At 43.6% G+C, this 22,419-nt stretch overlaps 1 protein-coding gene across 1 annotated transcript in view; it reads left to right on the top strand.

Annotated features, from left to right (window-relative positions):
- Positions 1-2,944: 2,944 nt before the first annotated feature.
- Positions 2,945-22,419, top strand: part of XRCC2 (X-ray repair cross complementing 2) — a 32,119-nt gene continuing 12,644 nt past the window's right edge. Inside the window, exons 1-2 of the mRNA XM_032753594.2 lie at positions 2,945-3,036; positions 21,720-21,801. Of these exons, the coding sequence (XP_032609485.1) occupies positions 2,998-3,036; positions 21,720-21,801 (121 nt within the window). The 5' untranslated portion in view covers positions 2,945-2,997. The remainder of the gene's footprint in view (positions 3,037-21,719; positions 21,802-22,419) is intronic.

Raw genomic sequence — 22,419 nt, 5'->3', positions numbered from 1 at the left:
TAATCCCAGCTACTCAGGTGGCTGAGGCATGAGGATCACTTGAACTTGGAGACAGAGGTTGCAGTGAGCCAGGATTGTGCCATCGCACTCCAGCCTGGGTGACAGAGCAAGACTCTATCTCAGAAGAAAAATTAAAAAAAATTGGAGCTATCAAAAAAAGTTACATGTAGAGAAGTGTCCCTCACCCCATCTCTTTTACCCTATTTTCATCCTCCATTTTTTCCAACCTATTTTTATCTACCCTCTGTAGATAAAGAATCCCATTTGTTTCTCATGTATTCTTCTGTTTCTTTTTACCCAAATGAGCAGAGACATGTGTCTCTCTCTTTCCCCCTCCCTTGTTACAAGAAAGCTAGCAAACTGTAGACACCCCTTCCTCTTTGCCTTTTTCACTTAACGCTATATCCTGGAAATCATTCCTTACAGACGCATAGAGATCTTGGCCATTCTTTGTTGCAGCTGCATAGTGCTCCATTTTGTGGCAGTGCCATATTGTTTTCAACCACTCTCCTATGTATAAACATTTAGGCCATTTCCAGGATTTTGCAATTACAAACCATGCTGCAATATGCTTTTTTTTTGCATACATGTTTTTGCAATGTTGGAAGTATGACTTCAAGCTAAATTCCTAGAAGTAGGATTGCTGAGTGAAAAAGTTAATAAATGCGTCATTTTGTTAGATATTGCCAAATTCGGCCTGGTGCAGTGGCTCATGCCTGTAATCCCAGCACTGTAGGAGGCAGGAGGATCACTTGAGCCCAGGAGTTGTAAACCAGCCTAGGCAACATGGCAAAACCCTGTCTCTATCAATTAAAAAAAAAAAAAAGATATTGCCAAATTCCTTTCCAAAAAGACCGTATGTTTTCATGTCTACCAGCAATTTGTGAGAGCACTTCAAGTATCCTTTTAAACGAGAAGTGATGTTTCTGGAGCATTAAAACTGAAGTAATTTCAAAACCATGTTGTGCTCACACAAACAGGTGTGCACTTAATGGACTAAACTAGTTCAGCTGACATGTCGTCTTCATTAAGAACAGTGTGGAGACTGAAAAACTAATTTAGCCTAGAGCAGCTATTTAATTGTAAAGTCTCCTTTCTCAAATATTGATTTACTATGTGAGGAAATATTTACTTTGTATAGAAGTGTGTGGAATGGACGAGGGGGTTGACCTACATACGTGGTTTGGTATACACATATCCTCATTACAGAGGGTGTAATGAAGATAGAGGTGTTTCAGCACCATAAGAAAGGGAAAAAAGAAAAAAAAAAAGAGGTAGAGGTGGCCTCCCAAGCATCCACTCCCACTCCTCTTGTTAATGATTCACAATTTGTTGTTATTGTTGTCATTTACTGTTCTCCACACCTTTCCACAGAGCCTATGTGCTTTGAAAAAATATGTCTCTACTCCGCATAGAAGCGGGGCACACAGGGTCAGGCGCGGTGGCTCACGCCTGTAATCCCAGCACTTTGGGAGGCTGAGGCAGGCGGATCACAAGGTCAGGAGTTCAAGATCAGCCTGGCCAATATGGTGAAACCCTGTCTCTACTAAAAATACAAAAATTAGCCGGGCGTGGTGGCGTGTGCCTGTAGTCCCAGACACTCGGGAGGCTGAGGCAGAAGAATCACTTGAACCCGGGAGGCAGAGGTTGCAGTGAGCCAAGATCGCACCACTGCACTCCAGCCTGGGCGAGAGTGCAGTGAGACTCCGTCTCAAAAAAAAAAAAGAAAGAAAAAGAAAAAACAAAAGTAAGTGGGCTCAGGCCTAAGCTAACCAGACCAACCTCATTCCTGATGGTTGTTAATGTTTCAGATATGGGCCCGCAGCCTTAAGTAGAGAAGAGGCCAAGGTAGAAAAATATGAATCTGAGGTAAAAAGAAATGAGGTACTTGTTTGCCTAAATCAAGCCTCTCAATTAAACTAACCTTGAAGCCTGTCTTACCTTTGGACTTCTAGTGATGTCACCCCATAAAGCCCATTTGTTTCAGTAAATAAGAGTTGGGTTTTCTGTGACTTGCAACCAAAACCATTCTAATTTACAAAATGAGCAACTTTAATATTACCCATGAGAAATACTTCATTGGTACATGCTCTTTCCTAGCGTTTTTGAAAACTAAACTAGGTGGGTGAAAAGTGTATCTTTGCATGAAACTTTTTCATTCCAGAAAACATTTTGTCATCTTGATAATAATGGCCAATGCTACTATATCCAAATTTTTGTCTTTTTTTTTTTGAGACGGAGTCTCGCTCTGCCACTCAGGCTGGAGTGTGGTGGCGCGATCTCGGCTCACTGCAACCTCTGCCTCCCTGGTTCAAGCGACTCTCCTGCCTCAGCCTCCCTGAGTAGCTGGGATTACAGTCATACGCCACCACGCCCGGCTAATTTTTGTATTTTTACTGTAGATGGGGTTTCACCATTTTGGCCAGGCTGGTCTCGAACTCCCGACCTCAAGTGATACTCCTGCCTACCTCAAAAAGCAACTTGATAAATCCACAGGCTCGGTATATTTTAAAAATTCTTTTAAATACAGTATACTTTTCTCTTTTTTTCCAGAATTAACCATGAATCGCACACACAGCCAGAGGCTTCTAACTCGAGAACGGACAAAGGGGCCTGCTTGTGCAGTACAGTTATTTTTAATGGTTAAACAAATTAAGTATATAAGACCAGTTTTACCTAATATAATAATAACGAACCAAAGTTTACAACAGACAAGAAAAGAAAAGCATCGGCTGTCCTCGCCACTCCGGCGCGATCTCCAAAGGGACGCGGGAGAGCGCCGCGGGCGACGCGGAAGTCTGACGTCACAGGAACTGGGGGCGGGGCGAGGGTGGCCCGCACACCCTATTGCGCATGCTCCCGCCTCCCCGGCCGCGGCCTGGCGCAATGCGCACGCGCGCGGGTGGGCGGGTTTGACTGGCTGTAGAGTCTGCGCCGTTGGTGAATGGCGTTGGTGGCGGGAAAGTTGAGTCTCTCCTGCGCCTAGCCTTCCGGGCGATGTGTAGTGACTTCCATAGGGCTGAGTCTGGGACCGAGGTGAGAGCCGCCGGGTTGGGAGTGAGGGAGATGGGAACAAGGCCGCCGGTGGGCGAGGGGAGCCGAGGGAACTCGGGGGGCTGGGAGGCTTGGGGCGGCGCGGCCTGGCCGGGCTGGGACCCGGCTCTCGGCCTGGACGCCGGCGATGCTGGCACCCTCTGCCACCTCTCACCTGGGCCCCAGGGGTCCGCCCCTGGGCAGCCTGGAGTCCTCCGAGGTGGGAGGACCGGGCGGAGGTGGAGGAAGTCTTTCTTTGGAAGACTTGCTGCCTGCCCAGATCGATATAACATACGAGGTCTCTCCTCCCAAGAGTTATGGTCTAAAAACCCGTCACAAATTAACTACCGTTGGAAATGTCAAGCTATGCAAGAAAAGCTAGAAAAGGGGAGGGGTCGCCCGTTGGAGCATTTGGAGCTTTTCTGGAACAGGTGGTGTTTGCGGAGGTTGCCTCACCTCCCTGTAGCCCACGTGTCTCTGTTTAGGGCAGCTGGCCCTCGCCACTCCCCAGTATTCGTTTCCAGCCCAGGTAGCTCCAGAGCCACACAAGCCGGTGGATGCCCCTCAAGAATTGAACCAAGTGTCCAGCACTTACTGTGTGTCAACTACGGGTTAAGGGATATAGGAGTAAGCAACAAAAGACATAACTTCTGCCATTAAAGAACTAGTAAGGGAGGCTGCTGTAAGAATTACAGTATTGCACAGAAGTTTGTTGTCCATTAGAGGGGCGGACATCATGGAAGATGCAGGAGAGATGACTGAAGTTTCAAGGACCATTTGAAATGGTTTGGCAAGGAGAGGATGACATTCAGAGCGGAGACAGTCGGGAGTACATGGATTCTGAATTAAGCAAGAGCATGGCTTATTTAGATAACTGCAAGTATTTCTGTAAAATTGGAACAAAGGGAGTGAGGGACAATAGGGTGGGAAGTAAGCGCTGAGCAGTGGGCAGGGTATGAAGGATCTTCTATGCAGATGAGAGAGGAAGCAATCTCAAAAGAGTCAGCAAACATTTTTGTGGAGGGCCATGTGGTAAATATTTAGGCTTTGCAGGCCATGCCGTTTCTGTCACAACCACTCAATTCTGCTGTTCTAATGGGAAGGCAGTCATAGATAAACAAAGGCACATGGCAGAGTTCCAATAAAGCTTTGTTTTTTGGATTTAGCCTGCTGGCTATAGTTTGACAATCCCTGTTCCTAAAGAGTAGAACGACTGCTTAGTATAAGAACGGCTACAGTTAAAACCATAGATATATGTATTTAAAAATATATTTATAATATATATTAAATAGAAAGTATTTAATACATGTAAACATTTTTTATATATAAATATATATTTTTTGAGATGAAGTCTCGCTCTGTTGCCCAGGCTGGAGTGCACTGGTGCGATCTCAGCTCACTGCAACTTCCGCCTCCCGGGTTCAAGCAATTCTCCTGCCTCCACCTCCCAGGTAGCTGGGATTACAGGCACATGCCACCACACCCAGCTAACTTTTGTATTTTTAGTAGAGGTGGGGTTTCGCCGTGTTGGCGAGGCTAGTCTCGAACTCCTGACCTCAGGTGATCTGCCTGCCTCAGCCTCCCAGAGTGCTGGGATTACAGGTGTGAGCCACTGCGCCCGGCCAAAACCTTATATTTAAATGATTATTTGAAAGCCAGGTTAAGGTCCGATGATTTTTGCAATCAGAACAAGCCTTGTATCCAAAAAATGGGAGTCTAGCACAGTTAAGTCATGGAACAAAGAACTTAACATCATATCCTTTGCCTACCTTGTCTGTGTGGCAATCCTAAGCCTAGCTCATACTACTCTGGAGTAGAGTGGGGTGGAATGGTGAATAGGAAGCTAGGCAATTGGCGCTGCTCTATTTTCTTATTAACAAAACCAGTTAAGCCAGTCTCTTTCCCTTTAAGTGGCCACTGCCAAATTTGTTTGAACTCTAGCTTCTTTGCACATTCATCTACTTTGAGTTTACTTGGAGGGATTGTGTTGAGGAATATATCTGAAGCCATAAGCTAACCCAAGAAACTGAAATAAACTACTTTAAATTTTTTTTTTTTTTTGAGACAAGAGTCTCACTCTATTGCCCAGGCTGGAGTACAGTGGCGCGATCTTGGCTCACTGTAACCTCTGCCTCCCGGGTTCCAGCAATTCTTCTGCCTCAGTCCCCCGAGTAGCTGGGACTACAGGTGCACGCCACCATGCCCGGCTAATTTGTTTTTTATTTTTATTTTTAGCAGAGACCGGGTTTCACTGTTGGCCAGGCTGGTCTTGAACTCCTGACCTCGTGATCCGCCTGCCTCGGCCTCCCAAAGTGCTGGGATGACAGGCATGAGCCATCGCACCTGGCCTGCTTTAAAATTCACTAGAATTAGAACCTAATAAAATAGTTAACCTTTCTTGGGAGTATCAGGGAAAAGACATTTCATATGGGGGTCTTCAAGAAAATAAAATTGTAAGAATACTTTTTTAGGCTGGGTGCGGTGGCTCATGCCCGTAATCCCAGCACTTTGGGAAGTTGAGGTGGGCAGATCACCTGAGGTCAGGAGTTAGAGAGAAACCCTGTCTCTAATAAAAATAAAAAAAATTAGCTGGGTTTGGTGGTGGGCGCCTGTAATCCCAGCTACCTGGGAGGGTGAAGGAAGAGAATTGCTTGAACCCAGGAGGCGGGGGGTTTCAGTGAGCCGACATCACGCCACTGCACTCCAGCCTGGGTGACAGAGCAAAACTCGTCTCAAAAAAAAAGAATATATATATATTTTTAGCAGATTCTAGGGATGAAGTTTATGATAAGCCAGGTGGAGAGTGGAAAACATATGTGCCCTTGATTTAAAGAAGACAAGCATTTGACTACAGTTTACAATAGAACAATCCATTTTTCCCTTTGCACAGTAGCAATGGGATTTTTACTTTTATATCTCACTGAGATTGTGAGAAAAGATTCAGTGATTTGGGCAGTATTTTGGTATCTTCCACCAAATGGCTTCATTTGCATATAGTTGTTAAATAATGGTGTACTTTGCATTTTTTCAAGAATGCTAATATGCCTTGAATTTAAAAATAATTGGTAAAAAAAAAAAAAATTGGAAGTGTCTGTCTAGTTTTAGTTGCTATGCACAGCATACCATGTTTTTTTTTCTTTAAAAAACTAACCCCATTATATTTATTATTAAAGCAGTTCATGTACATGGCAGAAAATTCCAATAGCACTGAAGTGAAAAGTAGGAAATGTCTCCACTCCCATTATCATTACCCAAGGATAGCCCTGTGAATATCTGTACATTCTTCCAGGAATTTTCTAATGACATATTTTGGAGGCTGAGATCTAGAGAATATTGGACTGGAAGTTCAGAAACCTTGGTTCTGCCAGGAGCAAGCACTGTGATTTTGGATGAGTCATTTAACCTTTGCTGTACTTTTGTGAAATGAAGGTGGTAGACTGATTTCTCAGCTCCCTTACAGCTCATATACTTATTTCTATCCTTTGAACTAAACACAGTGTCTGCATAGTAAATGTAAATAGTTACTGATAATAAAGGTTGGTTTTCTTAAAAAGAAAAGCTACAGAGTGGTCTTTTTGCTAGAGGCAGATATTACATAAGACAGATATTTAATGTTTCTTGTAAAATAATAATTGGTGTTGTATAATCACCTTTTATCTTTGCTTCTCTTTTACCCAGAATAGAATCCATGTTCCTTCATTATAATTATTCCATTATTATTGCCATCAAATTACTTGCCTCTTAACACCTCTAACCTATTTACCCATGCATGGTGAAAACCAACTGTCTGCTTCCACTCAGCTGAATATTATTAGAGAAAATCACAACTAGGCTGACTTGATTTTATTTTAAATTTATATATTTATTTTCATGTTTTTGAGAAAGGGTCTCACTCTGTCACCCAGGCTGGACAGCAGTGGCACGATTACAGCTCCCTGCAGCCTTGACCTCCTGGGCTCAAGTGATTCTCCCACCTCAGCCTCCCAAGTAGCTGGGACTAAAGGGATACACCACCATGCCTTGCTAATTTTTGTATTTTTTGTAGTGATGGGGTTTCGCCATGTTTCCCAGGCTGGTCTCAACTCCTGGGCTCAAGTGATTCACCTGCCTTGGCCTCCCAAAGTGTTGGGATTACAGGCATGAGCCACTGTGCCTGGCTCCATTTTAAATTTATAATCATCAATCTTAAATGGGCACCCGGTCTGACTATATTTCTCTAGTAATTCACTTTCTCACTACAAAACATCCAACCTTATCCGGGAATTCAAGACTCATGTTCTATCATCTTGACATCACTATGTATATGTTTAATAGGCATCCCAGATTTAACATATTTATCCTCAATTGCGTCTAGATCCAGGGAAAATATAATAAAGAGTATATGTATAAGAGAATAGTATTGTATGTATCAATGTTAAATTTATGATTGTGATCGTAATGTGACTGCAGAATACCTTTTACCTCTTTTTTGAGTTTATTTTGGTTTTATTTTTTGTTTTTGTTTCTTTGTTAGGAATATCTTTTTCTTAGGAGATACATATCAAAGTATATGAGAGGAAGTTGTTCAACAAAAAAAGTTACCTCAAATTTGGCAAAATGTTAGCAATTGGTGGATCTAGGTGAAGGTATTGGTTGTTCACTGTACTATTCTTAACGCTTTCTCTGGAGGTTTTAAATTTTTCAATTTTTATTTATTTATTTATTTATTTTGAGACAGTCTTACTCTGTCACCCAGGCTGGAGTGCAGGGGCATGATCTCGGCTCACTGCAGCCTCTGCCTCCCGGGTCCAAGTGATTCTCCTGCCTCAGTCTCCCTAGTAGCTGGGATTACAGGCATGTGCCACCATAGCTGGCTATTGTATTTTTAGTAGAGATGGGGTTTCACCATATTGGCCAGGCTGGTCTCAAACTCCTGACCTCGTGATCCACCCACCTTGGCCTCCCACCCATAGTGCTGGGATTACAGGCGTGAGCCATTGCACCCCGCCAAATTTTTCAAAATTTAAAAATTGGGGGCAAAAACTTAATGTGCTTCAAACTGAAGTCTTGATTGACCACCACACACGTGCACTCACCCCCAGCCTGCTGCTTTTCAGATCTTCCCTATCTTGTTAAATGGCGGCTTTATTCTATCTGGTGCATAAGCCAAAATACCCTGGAGTCCTCCTTGACTCTGCTTATTCACACATATCTCCTGTCAGTCCACTTGATTCATAAGCAAATTCTGTTTCCTGTACATTCAACATACTTTGTGAAATTGACCACTCCCCACTGTCTTTACCGCAACCATCATTCCTGCTGCTGTCGCCAGCACCTCCTTTTATTGCAGTAACCTAATTGGTCTCTGCTTCCAACCTTTCCACACTTACCCCAGGCTATTTTCTACATAATATCCAGAGTGATTCATTTTAAACATAAGTAGACTCTACTGCCGAAAGCTTCCGAGAGTTTCCCATATCATTTACAGTAAAATCCGGAGTCCTTATCCTCTCCTACACGGGTACGCGTTGCCCTGTAGCCCCACCCATACCCTCTGTCTCAATCTGCTGCCCTTTTGTTCTCATCTCCTGTCCCCCCAGTCGTCTTCAGACATTGTCCCTTGAATATGCCAAACGTGGTTCCATGTGAGAACTGTTTGCACTTCCTGGTCATTCTGCCTCGATTGCACTTCCCTCAGAAATTCACATGGCTCACTTCCTCACGTGCTTCCGGTTTCCGCTCAGATGTCAGCAAACAGGAGAAGCTTTTCCTGCTCATCCGTGTAGAGCAGCCGTCCTCCTGTCAGCCCTGACTCCTTTACCCTGTTTATTCTTTTTTTTTTTTTTTTTTTTTGAGATAGAGTCTCGCTCTTGTCGTCCAGGCTGGAGTGCAGTGGCGCTATCTCGGCTCAATGCAACCTCCGCCTCCTGAGATCAAGCCATTCTCCTGCCTTAGCCTCCCGAGTAGCTGGGACTACGGGCGTGTGCCACCATGCCCAGCTAATTTTTGTATTTTTAGTAGAGACAGGGTTTCGCTGTGTTAGCCAGGCTGGTCCCGAACTCCCAACCTCAGGTCATCCTCCTGACTTGGCCTCCCAAAGTGCTGGCATTACAGACAGGCGTGAGCCACCGCACCCAGCCAAGTGTTCATTTTATATTTACTCAGATACCATGATTTTTCAGTTAATAGGGTTTCTCCTAAAAAAAAAAAAATCATTATTTTATCCTTGTGAAAATTGCATATACTGATTTCTTTTTCAGAATTTCCTCTTCCTAAAATAGAGTAATAATTTTTTCTCTTTTTGGGCCAAAAAAAGATAAAAGTAAATAAATAATAGAGTCATAATTTTTGCTCCTAGAAAAGGGCAACTTCTGCACTTGTGAGATAGATTCCCTCCATCCCATGCCACCTCCTCAAGGACATCACACCTGCCGTCCTTCCTTCAGTCATTTTTCTCTGTCTTCTGCATTTTTTCTCCCAGTCTTTTCCGTCAGGATCCCAACCTAAAACAATGAAAACAAGACAAACGAAAGACCTCCCTCTCCGCCACCCCCCCACCCCAGTTCAGCACCCTTCATCACAGTGATGAGTTGTCTGTGCTCTCTGCCTCCACTTCCTCCTCTCACAGCCACCTTAGCTCACTGTGTTCTGGCTTCCCTCTCCACCCTGTTCATTGAAACCTCTCGTCAAGGTTATCAACCAGTTGCCAGTGCAGCACTCGTTTCTATGTCCTCCTCAAACTGGACCTCACAGTTGATCATGTATCTCTGTAAAACATCTCCTTCCCTCAGGACTCTTAAGGGCCTGCCTCAGTCAAACTTAGGACCTGAAGGAACACAGGAAAATGCAGGCTTCCTGCAGGCAAGCTGTCTGAGGAAGGGGCAGATTCATGCATGTCTAGTTTCTGCTCTTAAAATTACCCATAGAAAAATCTCTCTTTCCTGGAGGAAGAGAGAAGGAAAAGATGGGAGAAAATACCAGAAGTATTTTTCCAGCGGAATTCTTCCCATACAATTGGGGTAATGAGTGTTTCACCATCAGAAAGCTCCTGCAGTTTTGATTTTGTGCTTTCCTGCCTCTTGCTATGATCTTGCATAAAGATTATTTTTATGTCTAAATGAAATTTTGAAGCACAGTCTGATAAAATTTTCTAAAGGATTCATTTAATGGAATTAACAATTTGGGAAACTTCTTAAGTTTAAAATTTAGTACTACAATCATGATAAACTGTTCATGAAAAAAACTTTTTAAAAATGTTAGTGCTTACAAATTGTTAGAAATTGATGCTGCTTAGTCACGTATAGATAATTTTTGCTTGACCTTTTATGTATTCTTCTATTTTCCCTTTTCTCTTATAGGATGATTGCTTTTTAAAAAGTAATTATAAAAGTAGCAGCCCTTCAGGGAATATACTTAGAAACAATGGTATTTGAGTAATAGTTGTCTTTTCTGTAAAATTTAGACAAATGCTTTATTGAAGAGCCAGTACCATGCCTTGAAGGACAACTGAATTTTCAAAGTGGCAGAGAAGTGTGATTTCACATGTGACAGAATTAGTCCTCTGATTCTAGGAAATGTGGTGTTAAGGGCCAAGCTTTACATTGATCCCACACATCGTCACATCGCAGCAGCTCTCCTCTGCCTCCTACTCATTCCAACTGCTCTCTGCTTTCCCTGTGCTACCAAGTTACACACACATTTTCGCTTGAAGTGAATTTCCTCTACATATCAGTAGTACAACTATTAAGACTTGTATTCAGTCGGGCGCAGTGGCTTACGCCTGTAATCCCAGCACTTTGGGAGGCTGAGGTAGGCGGATCACCTGAGGTCAGGAGTTCAAGATCAGCCTGGCCAAAATGGCGAAACCCCATCTCTACTAAAAATACAAAAATTAGCTGGGTGTGGTGGCTCACGCCTGTAATGCCAGCTACTCGGGAGGCTAAGGCAGGAGAATCACTTGAACCTGGGAGGCGGAGGTTGCAAAGAGCCAAGATCCTGCCACTATACTCCAGCCTGGGCAACAGAGCGAGACTCCGTCTCAAGAAAAAAAAAAAAGAATTGTATTCACTGTTTTGTATTCAGGGGTAAAAAAGACAAAGGATAAAAAACTATTCAACTTATAGGTGGAAATCCAGGCCTCTTATAGAGCAAGGTTGGGAATATTTGGTTTAGCATGTTTGCTTCTTTAGGTAGCCTTTTCCACTGCTTAAACTGGTTTGAAACCTTGCCAGTGGGGTCCATTTCCAAGCAGATAATCACAAAAGGGGTGAGGAGATAAACCTTTATCCAAATGGTCTTGTGTTAGGCCGTTCTTGCGTTCCTATAAAGGAATACCTGAGTCTGGATAATTTATTTCAAAAGAGGTTTAATTGGCTCCTGGTTCTGCAGGCTGTACAGGAAGCATAGTGGCATCTACTGGGGAGGCCCCAGGAAGCCTCCAATCATAGTGGAAGGCACAAGAGCAGGCCATCACATGGTGAAAGCAGGAGCAAGAGGAGAGAGAGAATGGTGGAGGGAGAGGGAGGTGTGACACTCTTTTAAGTGACTAGATCTCTTGTCATGAGCTCACTTATCACCAAGGGGATGGGCCCAACCCATTCATGAAGGATCTGCCCCCATGATCCAAACACCTCCCACCATCAGGCCCTACCTCCAACAGTGGGGATTACGATTCAACATGAGATTTGGGTGGGGACAAATAGACAAACTATATCAGGTCTTATATACATGTTTGTGTTATACATGTCATTCATTTCTGATTAATTTAAGCACTCCCTGCTTTAGTGTAGGCTTTTTTCTTTCTCTTTTTTTTTTTTTTTTTGAGGTGGAGTTTTGCTCTTGTCACCCAGGCTGGAGTGCAATGGCATGATCTCGGCTCACTGCAACCTCCACCTCCTGGGTTCAAGTGATTCTCCTGCCTCAGCCTCCTGAATAGCTGGGATTACAGGCACCTGCCACTACGCCCAGCTAATTTTTTGTATTTTTATTAGAGAGGGGGTTTCGCCATGTTTTCCAGGCTGGTCTCGAACTCCTGACCTCAGGTGATCCGCCTGCCTTGGCCACCCAAAGTGCTGGAATTACTGGCATGAGCCATCATGCCCAGACTAGTGTAAGCTTTTCTAAATGATGTTTAAAAACATCTGTATGGGCCAGGCGTGGTGGCTCACGCCTGTAATCCCAGCACTTTGGGAGGCTGAGGCGGGCGGATCACCTGAGTTCAGCAGTTCGAGACCAGCCTGACCAACGTGGCAAAACCCTGTCTCTACTAAAAATACGAAAGTTACTGGGCATGGTGGCACACACCTGTAATCCCAGCGACTCAGGAGGCTGAGGCAGGATAATCACTTGAACCCAGGAAGACAGAGGTTGCAGTGAGCTGAGATCACGCCACTGCACTCCAGCCTGGGTGACAGAGTGAGACTTGGTCTCAAAAAATATATATATAATATGTATTCTACTAAATAGGCGATATACTGATTGCCCTAAAACAGGGCAATGTTTTGTTAGTACCTTGATGATAGTCATAAGGATGTGTACTCACGGACTTCTGTGTAATAGAGGTTTGCATCAATTATCCAAACCTGAACATCTAAATAGTTAGAGGTTCTTTACACTCTCCATTCTTCTCCCAGTTCTGCCTGTGCATGCCTTGTTTGCCTGTAGTTTAATAGGCAGCTATTAAGTTTCTGTCAAGCATAAAGCATTGCATTTTGGAATTGATAACAAAGCCAATATTGATGTCTTTCCTTTTAAATGTTTATATCCAGATGAGGGAGAGTGGCTGGCAATGTGTTCTTAAGGACAGTAATAGCTTCATGGAGGGAAGGAGCCTTGAAGAATGCCCAGAATTTTCATTCATTCAGTAGGGAATTTAGCTGGAGGAAATAGGGTAAAGATATTCCAGGTAGAAGGAAAAAAGGCATTTCTCTATCAGTACACAATTTATATTTACCTGAAAGAACTATGTGTACTAAAATCACTCAAAAGTCACTCTCACACAGATTAGAATTGGCCAACTCTCTTTTATGCCATCACAATGCCCCATGTGTATTTCTGTTACGGCACCTGCCTAACTTTATTGTACTTGTCTTTTTTTTTTTTTTTTTTACAGCCTTTTGACTCTTTAGTTTAAATAGGTCACACTATGTTGCTAGCCTTGGCCCAAGCATCCTTTCACCTCGGCCTCCCAAAGTGCTGGGATTACAGGCATGAGCCACGATGCCTGGCCTCCCCATCAGTTTCGTTGAAAACAGCAACTGTGTTGGCTACATCTTTATATCCCTAGCACTTACCTCAGTTCCTGGAACATACTTGAATTGCATGAAATGTTCACCGGTAAGTGGCCGGGCACGGTGGCTCATGCCTCTAATCCCAGCACTTTGGGAGGTCGGGGCAGGCAGATCACTTGAGGTCAGGAGTTTGAGACCAGCCTGGCCAACACGGTGAAACTCCGTCTCTACTAAAAATAGAAAAAATAGCTGGGTTTGGTGGTGGGCGCCTGTAATCCCAGCTACTCGGGAGGCTGAGGCAGGAGAATCGCTTGAACCCAGGGGCTTGCAGTGAGCCGAGATTGTGCCTCTGCACTCCAGCCTGGGCGACAGAGTGAGACTCTGTAAAATGTTTACCATTAAATGTCTGTATAATTGAGTATTATCTCTTTTGCAGACTACATGCTTGCTCCAGCAATGCTGCTGCGGCTGAAGACGTTTGGGACACCTTGTTAGCGTTCAAGTTTCAACTAAAGGAATGGTTGAAAGAAGTCAGATAATTGCCCAGACAGGACCTCAGATGGCTTTCCTCCTGTTTTTTAATTTTTAACTTTTATTTTTCTGTAGAGGTGGGATCTCACTATGTTGCCCAGGCTAGTCTCGAACTCTTGGCCTCAAGTACTCCTTCTGCCTCAGCCTCTCAAAGTGCTTGGATGACAGGTGTGAACCACTGCACCTGGCCTGATTTTCAGTTTAATAGGTCCAAAAACTCAGTTTAGTCCTTGTACTCATATTTGATTAGTCTCAGTGATACTGAGGTTGTATAGCATAGTAGAAAAATTCCAGGCTTTGAGAATCACAGAGATCTTGATTAAATCCTGGCCCTGGCATTTACTAGTTTTCTCATGTGAAAAATAGAATAGTAACAAATAGGGTTGATGTAACAATTAAAGGATATAATATAAAGAATGTACTGCTGATACCACAGTAAGCTCAAATAACTATTATTAGATAGCTATTGTTATGATAATAGAACTTAGCAGATGCTGATTTACAATCCAAATATCAAATCTATTGACTCACAATATTAGTGAAACTGTCAAATAGATTAAAATTGTTAGTCCACTGTGTATTCTTTTCTAGTTAGGAAATTTTGCCTTGGAAAGGTTGCTTAGAGAATTAAGAGAAACAGTTTGTCATAATGGCTACCATCACCAAGCTCTGATGCCTGAGGTATTAGTCTTCCCTAAGAGGATTAAACTGTCATGTCAAGCAGAATTTACTTGGGTTCCCTTTACCCTGGACACTTAAACTTCTTTTGCTTCTGAAACTGCAGGTTGACGATACCTTGCTTCTATTGACTCTTTCCTTGAATCTGGACATCATTAATTTTAATTTTCTATAATAGGCCTATGTCAGATTTTTGGAGTACCTCTTTTCTTATCCATGGAGGATATGTTCCAAGACCCCCAGTGGACGCTGAAACCACAGACAGTAGTGAACCCTATATACACTAGGTTTTTTCCCATACAGTGATGAACAGCCAGTATATACAGCATGGATATGCTGGACAAAGGGATGATTCGTGTCCCATGTGGGACAGAACAGGATGGTACGATATTTTATTATGCGACTCAGAATGACACGCAATTGAAAACTTGTGTATTTATTTCTAGAAGTTTCTGTTTAATAGTTCTGAACTGTGGTTGGCTATAACTGAAACCACAGAAAATGAAACTGCAGATAAGGGGGGACCAGTGTATTTTCTGCGTATGTTTCTTTTTTTTTTTTTTTGAGTTGGAGTCTCGTTCTGTCTCCTAGGCTAGAGTGCAGTGGTGTGATCTTGGCTCGCTGCAACCTCCACCTTCTGGGTTCAAGTGATTCTCCTGCCTCAGCCTCCCGAGTAGCTAGGATTACAGGTGCCCACCACCACGCCTGGCTAATTTTTTGTATTTTTCATAGAGATGGGGTTTCACCATGTCAGCCAGGCTGGTCTCGAACTCCTGACCTCAGGTGATCCACCTGCCTCGGCCTCCCAAAGTGCTGGGATTATGGGTGTGAACCACAATTACAATTGTTAATAGTAATATTAACAATTCGCTCAGCTTGTGAATTGTTAACATTATCCATTACTTGTAAATTTAAATCCATTTCCTATTTCTGGGAGGTTCTTTCACCCCCTTTATAATTCAGTATACTCTGCTTTGATGTAAAACATTGCTTTGGATATTCTCGGTGGTGGACGGTTTTTCTCCTTTGAAAATAAATTTGATTTTCTAAGTAACAGTGGAAAGTCTGATGCAGATTACCTAATCCTTTTGGGTAACTAAGAGGAGTAATACCATCTTCGCCCAAAAGAGTCCCGTCAATAAAATTATAATACTTTTTTCTGTTTTTTTTTGAGATGGAGTTTTGCTCTTGTTGCCCAGGCTAGAGTGCAATGGCGCGATCTCGGCTTACCGCAACCTCTGCCTTGGACTCAAGCGATTCTTCTGTATCAGCCTCCCCAGTAGCTGGGATTACAGGCATCTGCCCCCATGCCTGGCTAATTTAGTATTTTTAGTAGAGGCAGGGTTTCTGCATGTTGGTCAGACTGGTCTCGAACTCCCAATCTCAGGTGATCCGCCCACCTTGGCCTCCCAAAGTGCTGGGATTACAGGCGTGAGCCACTGCACCTGGCCTATAATACTTTCTTGAGTACTGTTTTGCCAGGATTTCTCAGGGGTGAGGATTCTAAAGTGTTTTGAGCAATAGCAGTAAGAGTAAACAATTGGAGTGTCTTCCCAAGTTAATCTAATGAGGATGTTATTCATTCGTATACATGCCTTTGAAGATATTTTATAGTTGTTTCCACGTGCTCTTTCTCGTCCATGAAAGTCTCTCTGTCTTGCTGGGCGCGGTGGCTCACGCCTGTAATCCCAGCACTTTGCGAGGCTGAGGCGGGTGGATCACCTGAGGTCAGGAGTTTGAGACCAGCCTGACCAACATGGCGAAACCCCATCTCTACTAAAAATACAAAAATTAGCCAGGCATGGTGGCACACGCCTGTAATTCCAGCTACTCAGGAGGCTGAGGCAGAAGAATCGCTTCAACCCAGGAGGCAGAGGTTGTAGTGAGCTGATCTTGTGCCACTGCACTCCAGCCTCGGTGACAAAGCGAAACTCTGTCTCAAAAAAAATAAATAATAATAATCTGTATTTTTCTTTGAGTTGCACTCTTTCAGTCTTGTAGCCCAGTGGTTCTTATACGTTTTAGTCTTAGCACTATGTAACACATTTAAAAATGGGAGCTTCCATGGGGTATGGTGGCTCATGCTTGTAATCTCAGCACTTTGGGAGGCTAAGGTGGGAGAATTGCTTGAGTCCAGGAGTTCGAGACCAGCCTAGACAACATAGGGAGACCCTGTCTCTGCAAAAACTAAAAAAAATTAGCCGGGTATGGTGGCACACACCTGTGGTCTCAGCTACTCAGGAGGCTGATATGCGAGGATTGCATGGGCCCAAGAAGTCGAGGCTGCAGAGAGCCATGATGTCATCACTGCACTCCAGCCTGGGTGACAGAGCAAGACCCTGTCTCAAAAAAAAAAAATTATTGAAGAATCTAAAGAGCTTTTGTTTATGTTATATGTGTCCATGAAACAGAAATTTAAAATTTTTAAATCTTTACATTCATGTACAGTGACACACACATTGAATACTTTCATAAAACATCCTCTCAGAGAAAGTCACGTTGGGAAAGGGAGGAGTATTTTAAGACCTTTTCAGAGAATTATAGATGTTCTTCTGGGTTACTGTACCAAACCTTGACAAGTAGTAGTTTTCCTAAAGGCTAACTACAATGTGGGATGTAAAATCTTAAGACCTTGGCCAGGTGCAGTAGCTCACACCTGTAATTCCAGCACTTTGGGAGGCCAAGGCAGGTGGATCACTTGAGCCCAGGAGTTGGAGACCAGCCTGGGCAGCATAGTGAGACCCTGTCTCCTAAAAATAACAAAAAATTAGCTGGACATAGTGGCTGGCCTGTAGTCCAGCTACTTGGGAGGCCGAGGTGGGAAGACCACTTGAGCCTGGGAGGTTGAGTCTCATCGTGCCATTGTACTCCAACCTGGGTGACGGGAGTAAGACCCTGTCTAAAAAAAAAAAAAAAGTTTCTCTTACAGTTGGAGTGAAATCTTTTACCCAGGAATGATTTCACACCATGTATCTTTTGGATGGCTCACTGAGTTATGTGTTAGGCACAGTTCTCCATAGGAGAAACACAACCAATAGGATACATGTAGCTATATAAGAGGAAATTTATTATGGAAATTGGCTCACATTGTTACCAGGGCAGCCAATCCGGTTGGGGTCCACAGTCCTTAGTTCTTGTCTTCTTGGAAGAAAGAATTCAGCCAAGACAGAAGTAGATTCAAGGCAGGAGTGAAGGGTTTTTGAAGTAATGTTCACTTGGAAGGGACCAAATGGGCAACTTGAAATATTGAATGCCCCTATTTCCTGATCCTTCCTGGTCTCCTCTCATCCTTCTCCTTGGGTGGGCTGCTGGCTAATTGCCTCATGTGCAGTGACTTGCCACCATCTCAAAGGGGCCACGAGTGCCATTTAGTGTTTGGAGTTCTGTGCATGCTCGCGTAGGGCAATTTTCCCGTATTGGTCTAGTGCTCCCAGAGAAAGGTCATATACTGGTCACACTCCACCATTTTGCTCCTTACTGCACATTCGTGGACATGTTTGCTCAATTCCTAGGATCTTATCAGGAAGTTGTTGCCCATAAGCCCAAGATGTTTCCTGTTAGGAAATTTTCCCCTCCCTGGTGCCAGCTGCAACCAGTTATCATTCCTGAAGAGGCCACCTGGACATTCCTTGGGGCCTGTCCTGCCCCACTCACACCTGCCTGCCTACCTACTCTAACAGCGTGATTATGGAGGCCAAGAAGTCCCAGACACACCATCTGCAAGCTGGAGAACCAGAAAGCCTGTGGTGTAATTCAGTCTGAGTCTGAAGGGCTGAGAGCCAGGAGAGCCCATGGTGTAACTCCCAGTCCAGGGCTTTAAAGGCTCGAGAATGGTGTAGGGTTAGGGGACAGGCAGCACTGGGGTAAGTCCCAGAATCAGGGGCTCCAATATCTGAGGGCAGGAGAAGATGAGTGTCCCAGTTCTAGAAAAGAGGGATTGGAGGATTCCGTCTGCACTAGTGAGGATGGATCCTCTTTAATCAGTCTACTGATTGAAATGCTCATGTCCTCCAGAAACACCCTCATGACACACCCAGAAATAATGCTTTACCAGCTATTTGGGCATCTCTTAACCTAATCTAGTTGATACATACAATTAACCATCACAGCCACCTTCAGGCTTAATAAGTCTCTAGAAGAACTCAGAACTCAATGAAAGCTGTTATGCTTGTGGTTATGGTTTGCAACAGCAAAAGGATATAGATTAAAATCAGCCAAGGGAAGAGACACAATAGGACAAAGTTCAGGAAGTTCCAAGTACAGAGCTTCCAGCTGTCCTCTCCCAGTGGAGTCATCAACGGTGCTAAATTCTCCCAGCAACAATGTGTGACAATAGAATATTGGCAAGCAGGGAATCTCAACTAGACTGGTGTCCAAAGGTTTTACTGGGGCTCTGACATGCGGACATAGTCAACCGCCTGCATAGCTGACCTTAGCTGCCAGCACCTCCAGGTTGGCCTGACACTGCATGACCCAAAGCCCCCACCAGAAATCACATTCCTGTGTGGCTCAAGGTTCCGTTGTAAACAGACACTATTTTTGGGGGCGGTGGGGGGGACAGGGTCTTGCTCTGTTGCCCAGGCTGGAGTGCAGTGGCACAATCTTGGCTCACTGCAGCCTCGACCTCCTGGACTCAAGCGTTTCTTTTCTGTCACCCTTCTGAGTAGCTGGGACTACAGTTGTATGCCACCATGCCCAGCCAATTTTTGTATTTTTTGTAGAGACAGGGTTTCCCCATGTTTCCCAGGCTGGTCTTAAACTCCTGGGCTCAAGCAATCCTCCCGCCTTGGCCTCCCGAAGTACTAGGATTACAGGCGTGAGCCACTGTGCCCGGCCCAAAGACGCTTTTATCAGGCAAGACATTCCAAGGGTTTAGAATTACCTCTCAGGAGCCAAGGACAAAAACCAGACCTCCCTTTGGGCAAGGTTAAATTATTCACCACACAGTATGTTTCTCATGTCATCACAAAGAATATTTTTTAAAGTGTACTCAAGCGTCATGATTTAGTAAAAGCAGTCATTTTTTTTTTTTTTTTTTTACTTCATCAAAGACATTCTTACATAAAGCTGGTTTGGTCTGCCTGAGTGCAGGTAGTGCTTGGCGCTGTGTGCTAATACATTTCCACACCACTGCCTTGATTACGCTAGTTGTCAGTAGGGTACCCACTATTGCTTTTAGGACCTTAGTGTCAAACTAGGCAAATAACATCTTAATTTTTACTTTTCCTGTTTACGAAAATAGTTTTGGCCATGAGTATGCCCTCAGAACCTCTGCTGTAATTAAGCACCCTGTAACTTTACCTTGTTTTATGACATAATGTCATCTAGAGGACCGAGACTGCACATTCTTTGAGGGTAGGTTGTCATCTTCATCTTTGTGTCAACATTTTACCTAGCACAGTGCTTCATACACAACAAATTCAACGAACGCCTGTTAAATTAATGCATATAACTTTTTCATCACTTGAGGAAGTCTTTCCACAACTTGATTTGGTTTAAAAAAATGCAAATAAAAGGTGACTTTTTCTTCCCATTTGTGATAGATTTTTCTTTTGTCATATAGAAGGGTTGTCAAATCTGCTGATTCCCAAGAAACTTGAGAATCAGTTTTGATTCCCTTGAGAATCAGTTTTGTCTCCCTTGTGACAGTTAAATCCTTCACCGAGGTTGCCCCCTGTGATCCTAATGACTTCTGTCATGGTGCAGACACTCCTCCTTCAGACTAGGGTGACAAACCCCAGGCCTCTCTCCACATACAGTTTTACTCTCCTCACATCTGTCCCCTAGTAACCACCAAGATGATCTGTTTGAAATGCAGATAGGCTGGGCGTGGTGGCTCACGCCTGTAAGGGGGGCGGATCATTTGAGGTCAGGAGTTTGAAACCAGCCTGGCCAACATGGTGCAACCTTGTCTCTACTAAAAATACAAAAATTAGCCGGGCGTGGTGGTGGGTGCCTGTAATCCCAGCTCCTCGGGAGGCTGAGGCAGGAGAATCACTTGAGCCCAGAAGGCAGAGGTTACAGTGAGCAGAGATCGTACCACTGATCTCCAACCTGGGCGACAGGGCAAGACTCCACCTCAAAAAAGAAAAAAAAGCGGATAATATGCCAGGTACTCTTTCCACATATTTAATCCTCATCAGCCTTAGGAGGGAGGGTGCTGTTTGTTATCCTCACTTTACAGATGAGAAGCCTAAGGACCTCAGTGACCTAACAGGTCTGGCTCTGGGGTCCCAAATGTCTACTCTTAACTATGTGCTAAATACTTCTCACTGCTTAGTGTCACAGCTGTTGGCTGTTGTCTACAAGCCAAAGATAAGCTCCCAAACATGGCATCTGAGCCCTTCCATGCTCTGACTTCTGCTCTCTTTTAGGGCTTCCCTGGGTCCTGCCTGTTTGGTGCTGTTACAGTATTTAGGAGTTCAAAGCTGTTCACAGTGTCCCTATGCACAGTGCTATTTATAACCTCTGCACTGTGGCTGCCCCTGTTTCTGCTAGCAGGTCTGCTAGGCCTGCCTGTGCCCCATTCACCTGGCAGAGTCTGAGGAGCCCAGGTGGTGGCTCCTCAAGGAAGTTCTCCACCTTTCTCCTTTGTCCCCTTCCCTAGGGAAATAAAGAGCTCACAATGAATGGGGCAGACAAATGAAGGCAGATAACTGTGTAACAGTGTGGTAAGAATTAACAGCGTGAAAGCTAATTATAAGGAAGGTAAAAATTTTGCCATAGCAGTTTGTCCTATATCCTAAAGTAGACTATCCATTCCTTTGAGGGTACAGACTCATTTTATACTGTCAGTATTTGGTAGATAAACAAAAAGTAAAATATCTGAAAAATAAACATAACATTTCTCCTAAACTATATTTCCTATTTCATATTTTCTTCCAAATCCACAAAATTATGAAAAAAAATTTTTTTGAGATAGGGCCTCACTCTGTCACCCAGGCTGCAACCTCTGCCTCTTGGACTCAAGTGATCTTCCCACCTCAGCCTCCTGAGTAGCTGGGATTACAGTGTGTGCCACCATGCCCAGATAATTTTTGTATTTTTTGTAGAGTCGGGGGTTTCACCATGTCGCCCAGGGTGGTCTGAAACTGGACTCAAGCGATCTGCCCACCTTGGCTTCCCAAAGTGTTGAGATTACAGGTGTGAGCCACAGCACCCAGCCTAAAGTTATGAAATCTTACAGACTTTCGGAAAATGGTATAAATATAGATGTCTAGGATTTTATATTTTTAAATAATGAGTTTTCCTTCTCTCTTCTTTTGTAAGCTCCTTGCCCGACTTGAAGGTAGAAGTTCCTTGAAAGAAATAGAACCAAATCTGTTTGCTGATGAAGATTCACCTGTGCATGGTAAAAATACAACCTTTATAAAAATATATAAATAAATGCAAATCTTTATAAAAGGATTTTTCACATAAGCTCACATGTATACACATACTCCTCACAAGAGTTTGTACGGGTTAAACTGTACAATTGAAAAATGAGACACAGGTTATGACAGAAAGCTTTTAAGCTTTCCTCATCAGTGTCGGACAAGGTAAGTTTGCTTCTCTGCAGTAAATCTTCAGAATATGCCTTGACCTCTGTCTTATTCCCAACACACAATATTTATGCAAGCCCTGTTATTATAGTTTACTTTGAAATTCCTTTTCTTTAGAAGTTTATGGAGTTGTAGGGAAGTCCTTAGGTACCCACTTGTTCTCTTAGTATTTCTACAACAGGGAAAACTGACAAAGGGCGTGTGCTTAGGTTGATTTTTTTTTCTTTTAATGTAGCGGCTTCATAGAGATAAAATTCACCCACTAAAGCGTGCAGTTAAGTGATTTTTAGTTTATTACACAGTTGTGCAACCGTTACCACAGCTGACTTTAGAGCATTTTATCTCCCCATAAAGAAGCTCATTTCTAGTAATCATCATCTCCCATGTTCCCCAGCTCTAGGCAACTACTAATCTACTTTCTAACTATA

Source organism: Hylobates moloch, unplaced genomic scaffold, assembly GCF_009828535.3.
Source record: "Hylobates moloch isolate HMO894 unplaced genomic scaffold, HMol_V3 SCAFFOLD_1, whole genome shotgun sequence".
Lineage (NCBI taxonomy): Eukaryota > Metazoa > Chordata > Mammalia > Primates > Hylobatidae > Hylobates > Hylobates moloch.
Note: the sequence above shows the minus strand (reverse complement) of the source record. Positions and strands in the feature narration are given on the sequence as shown.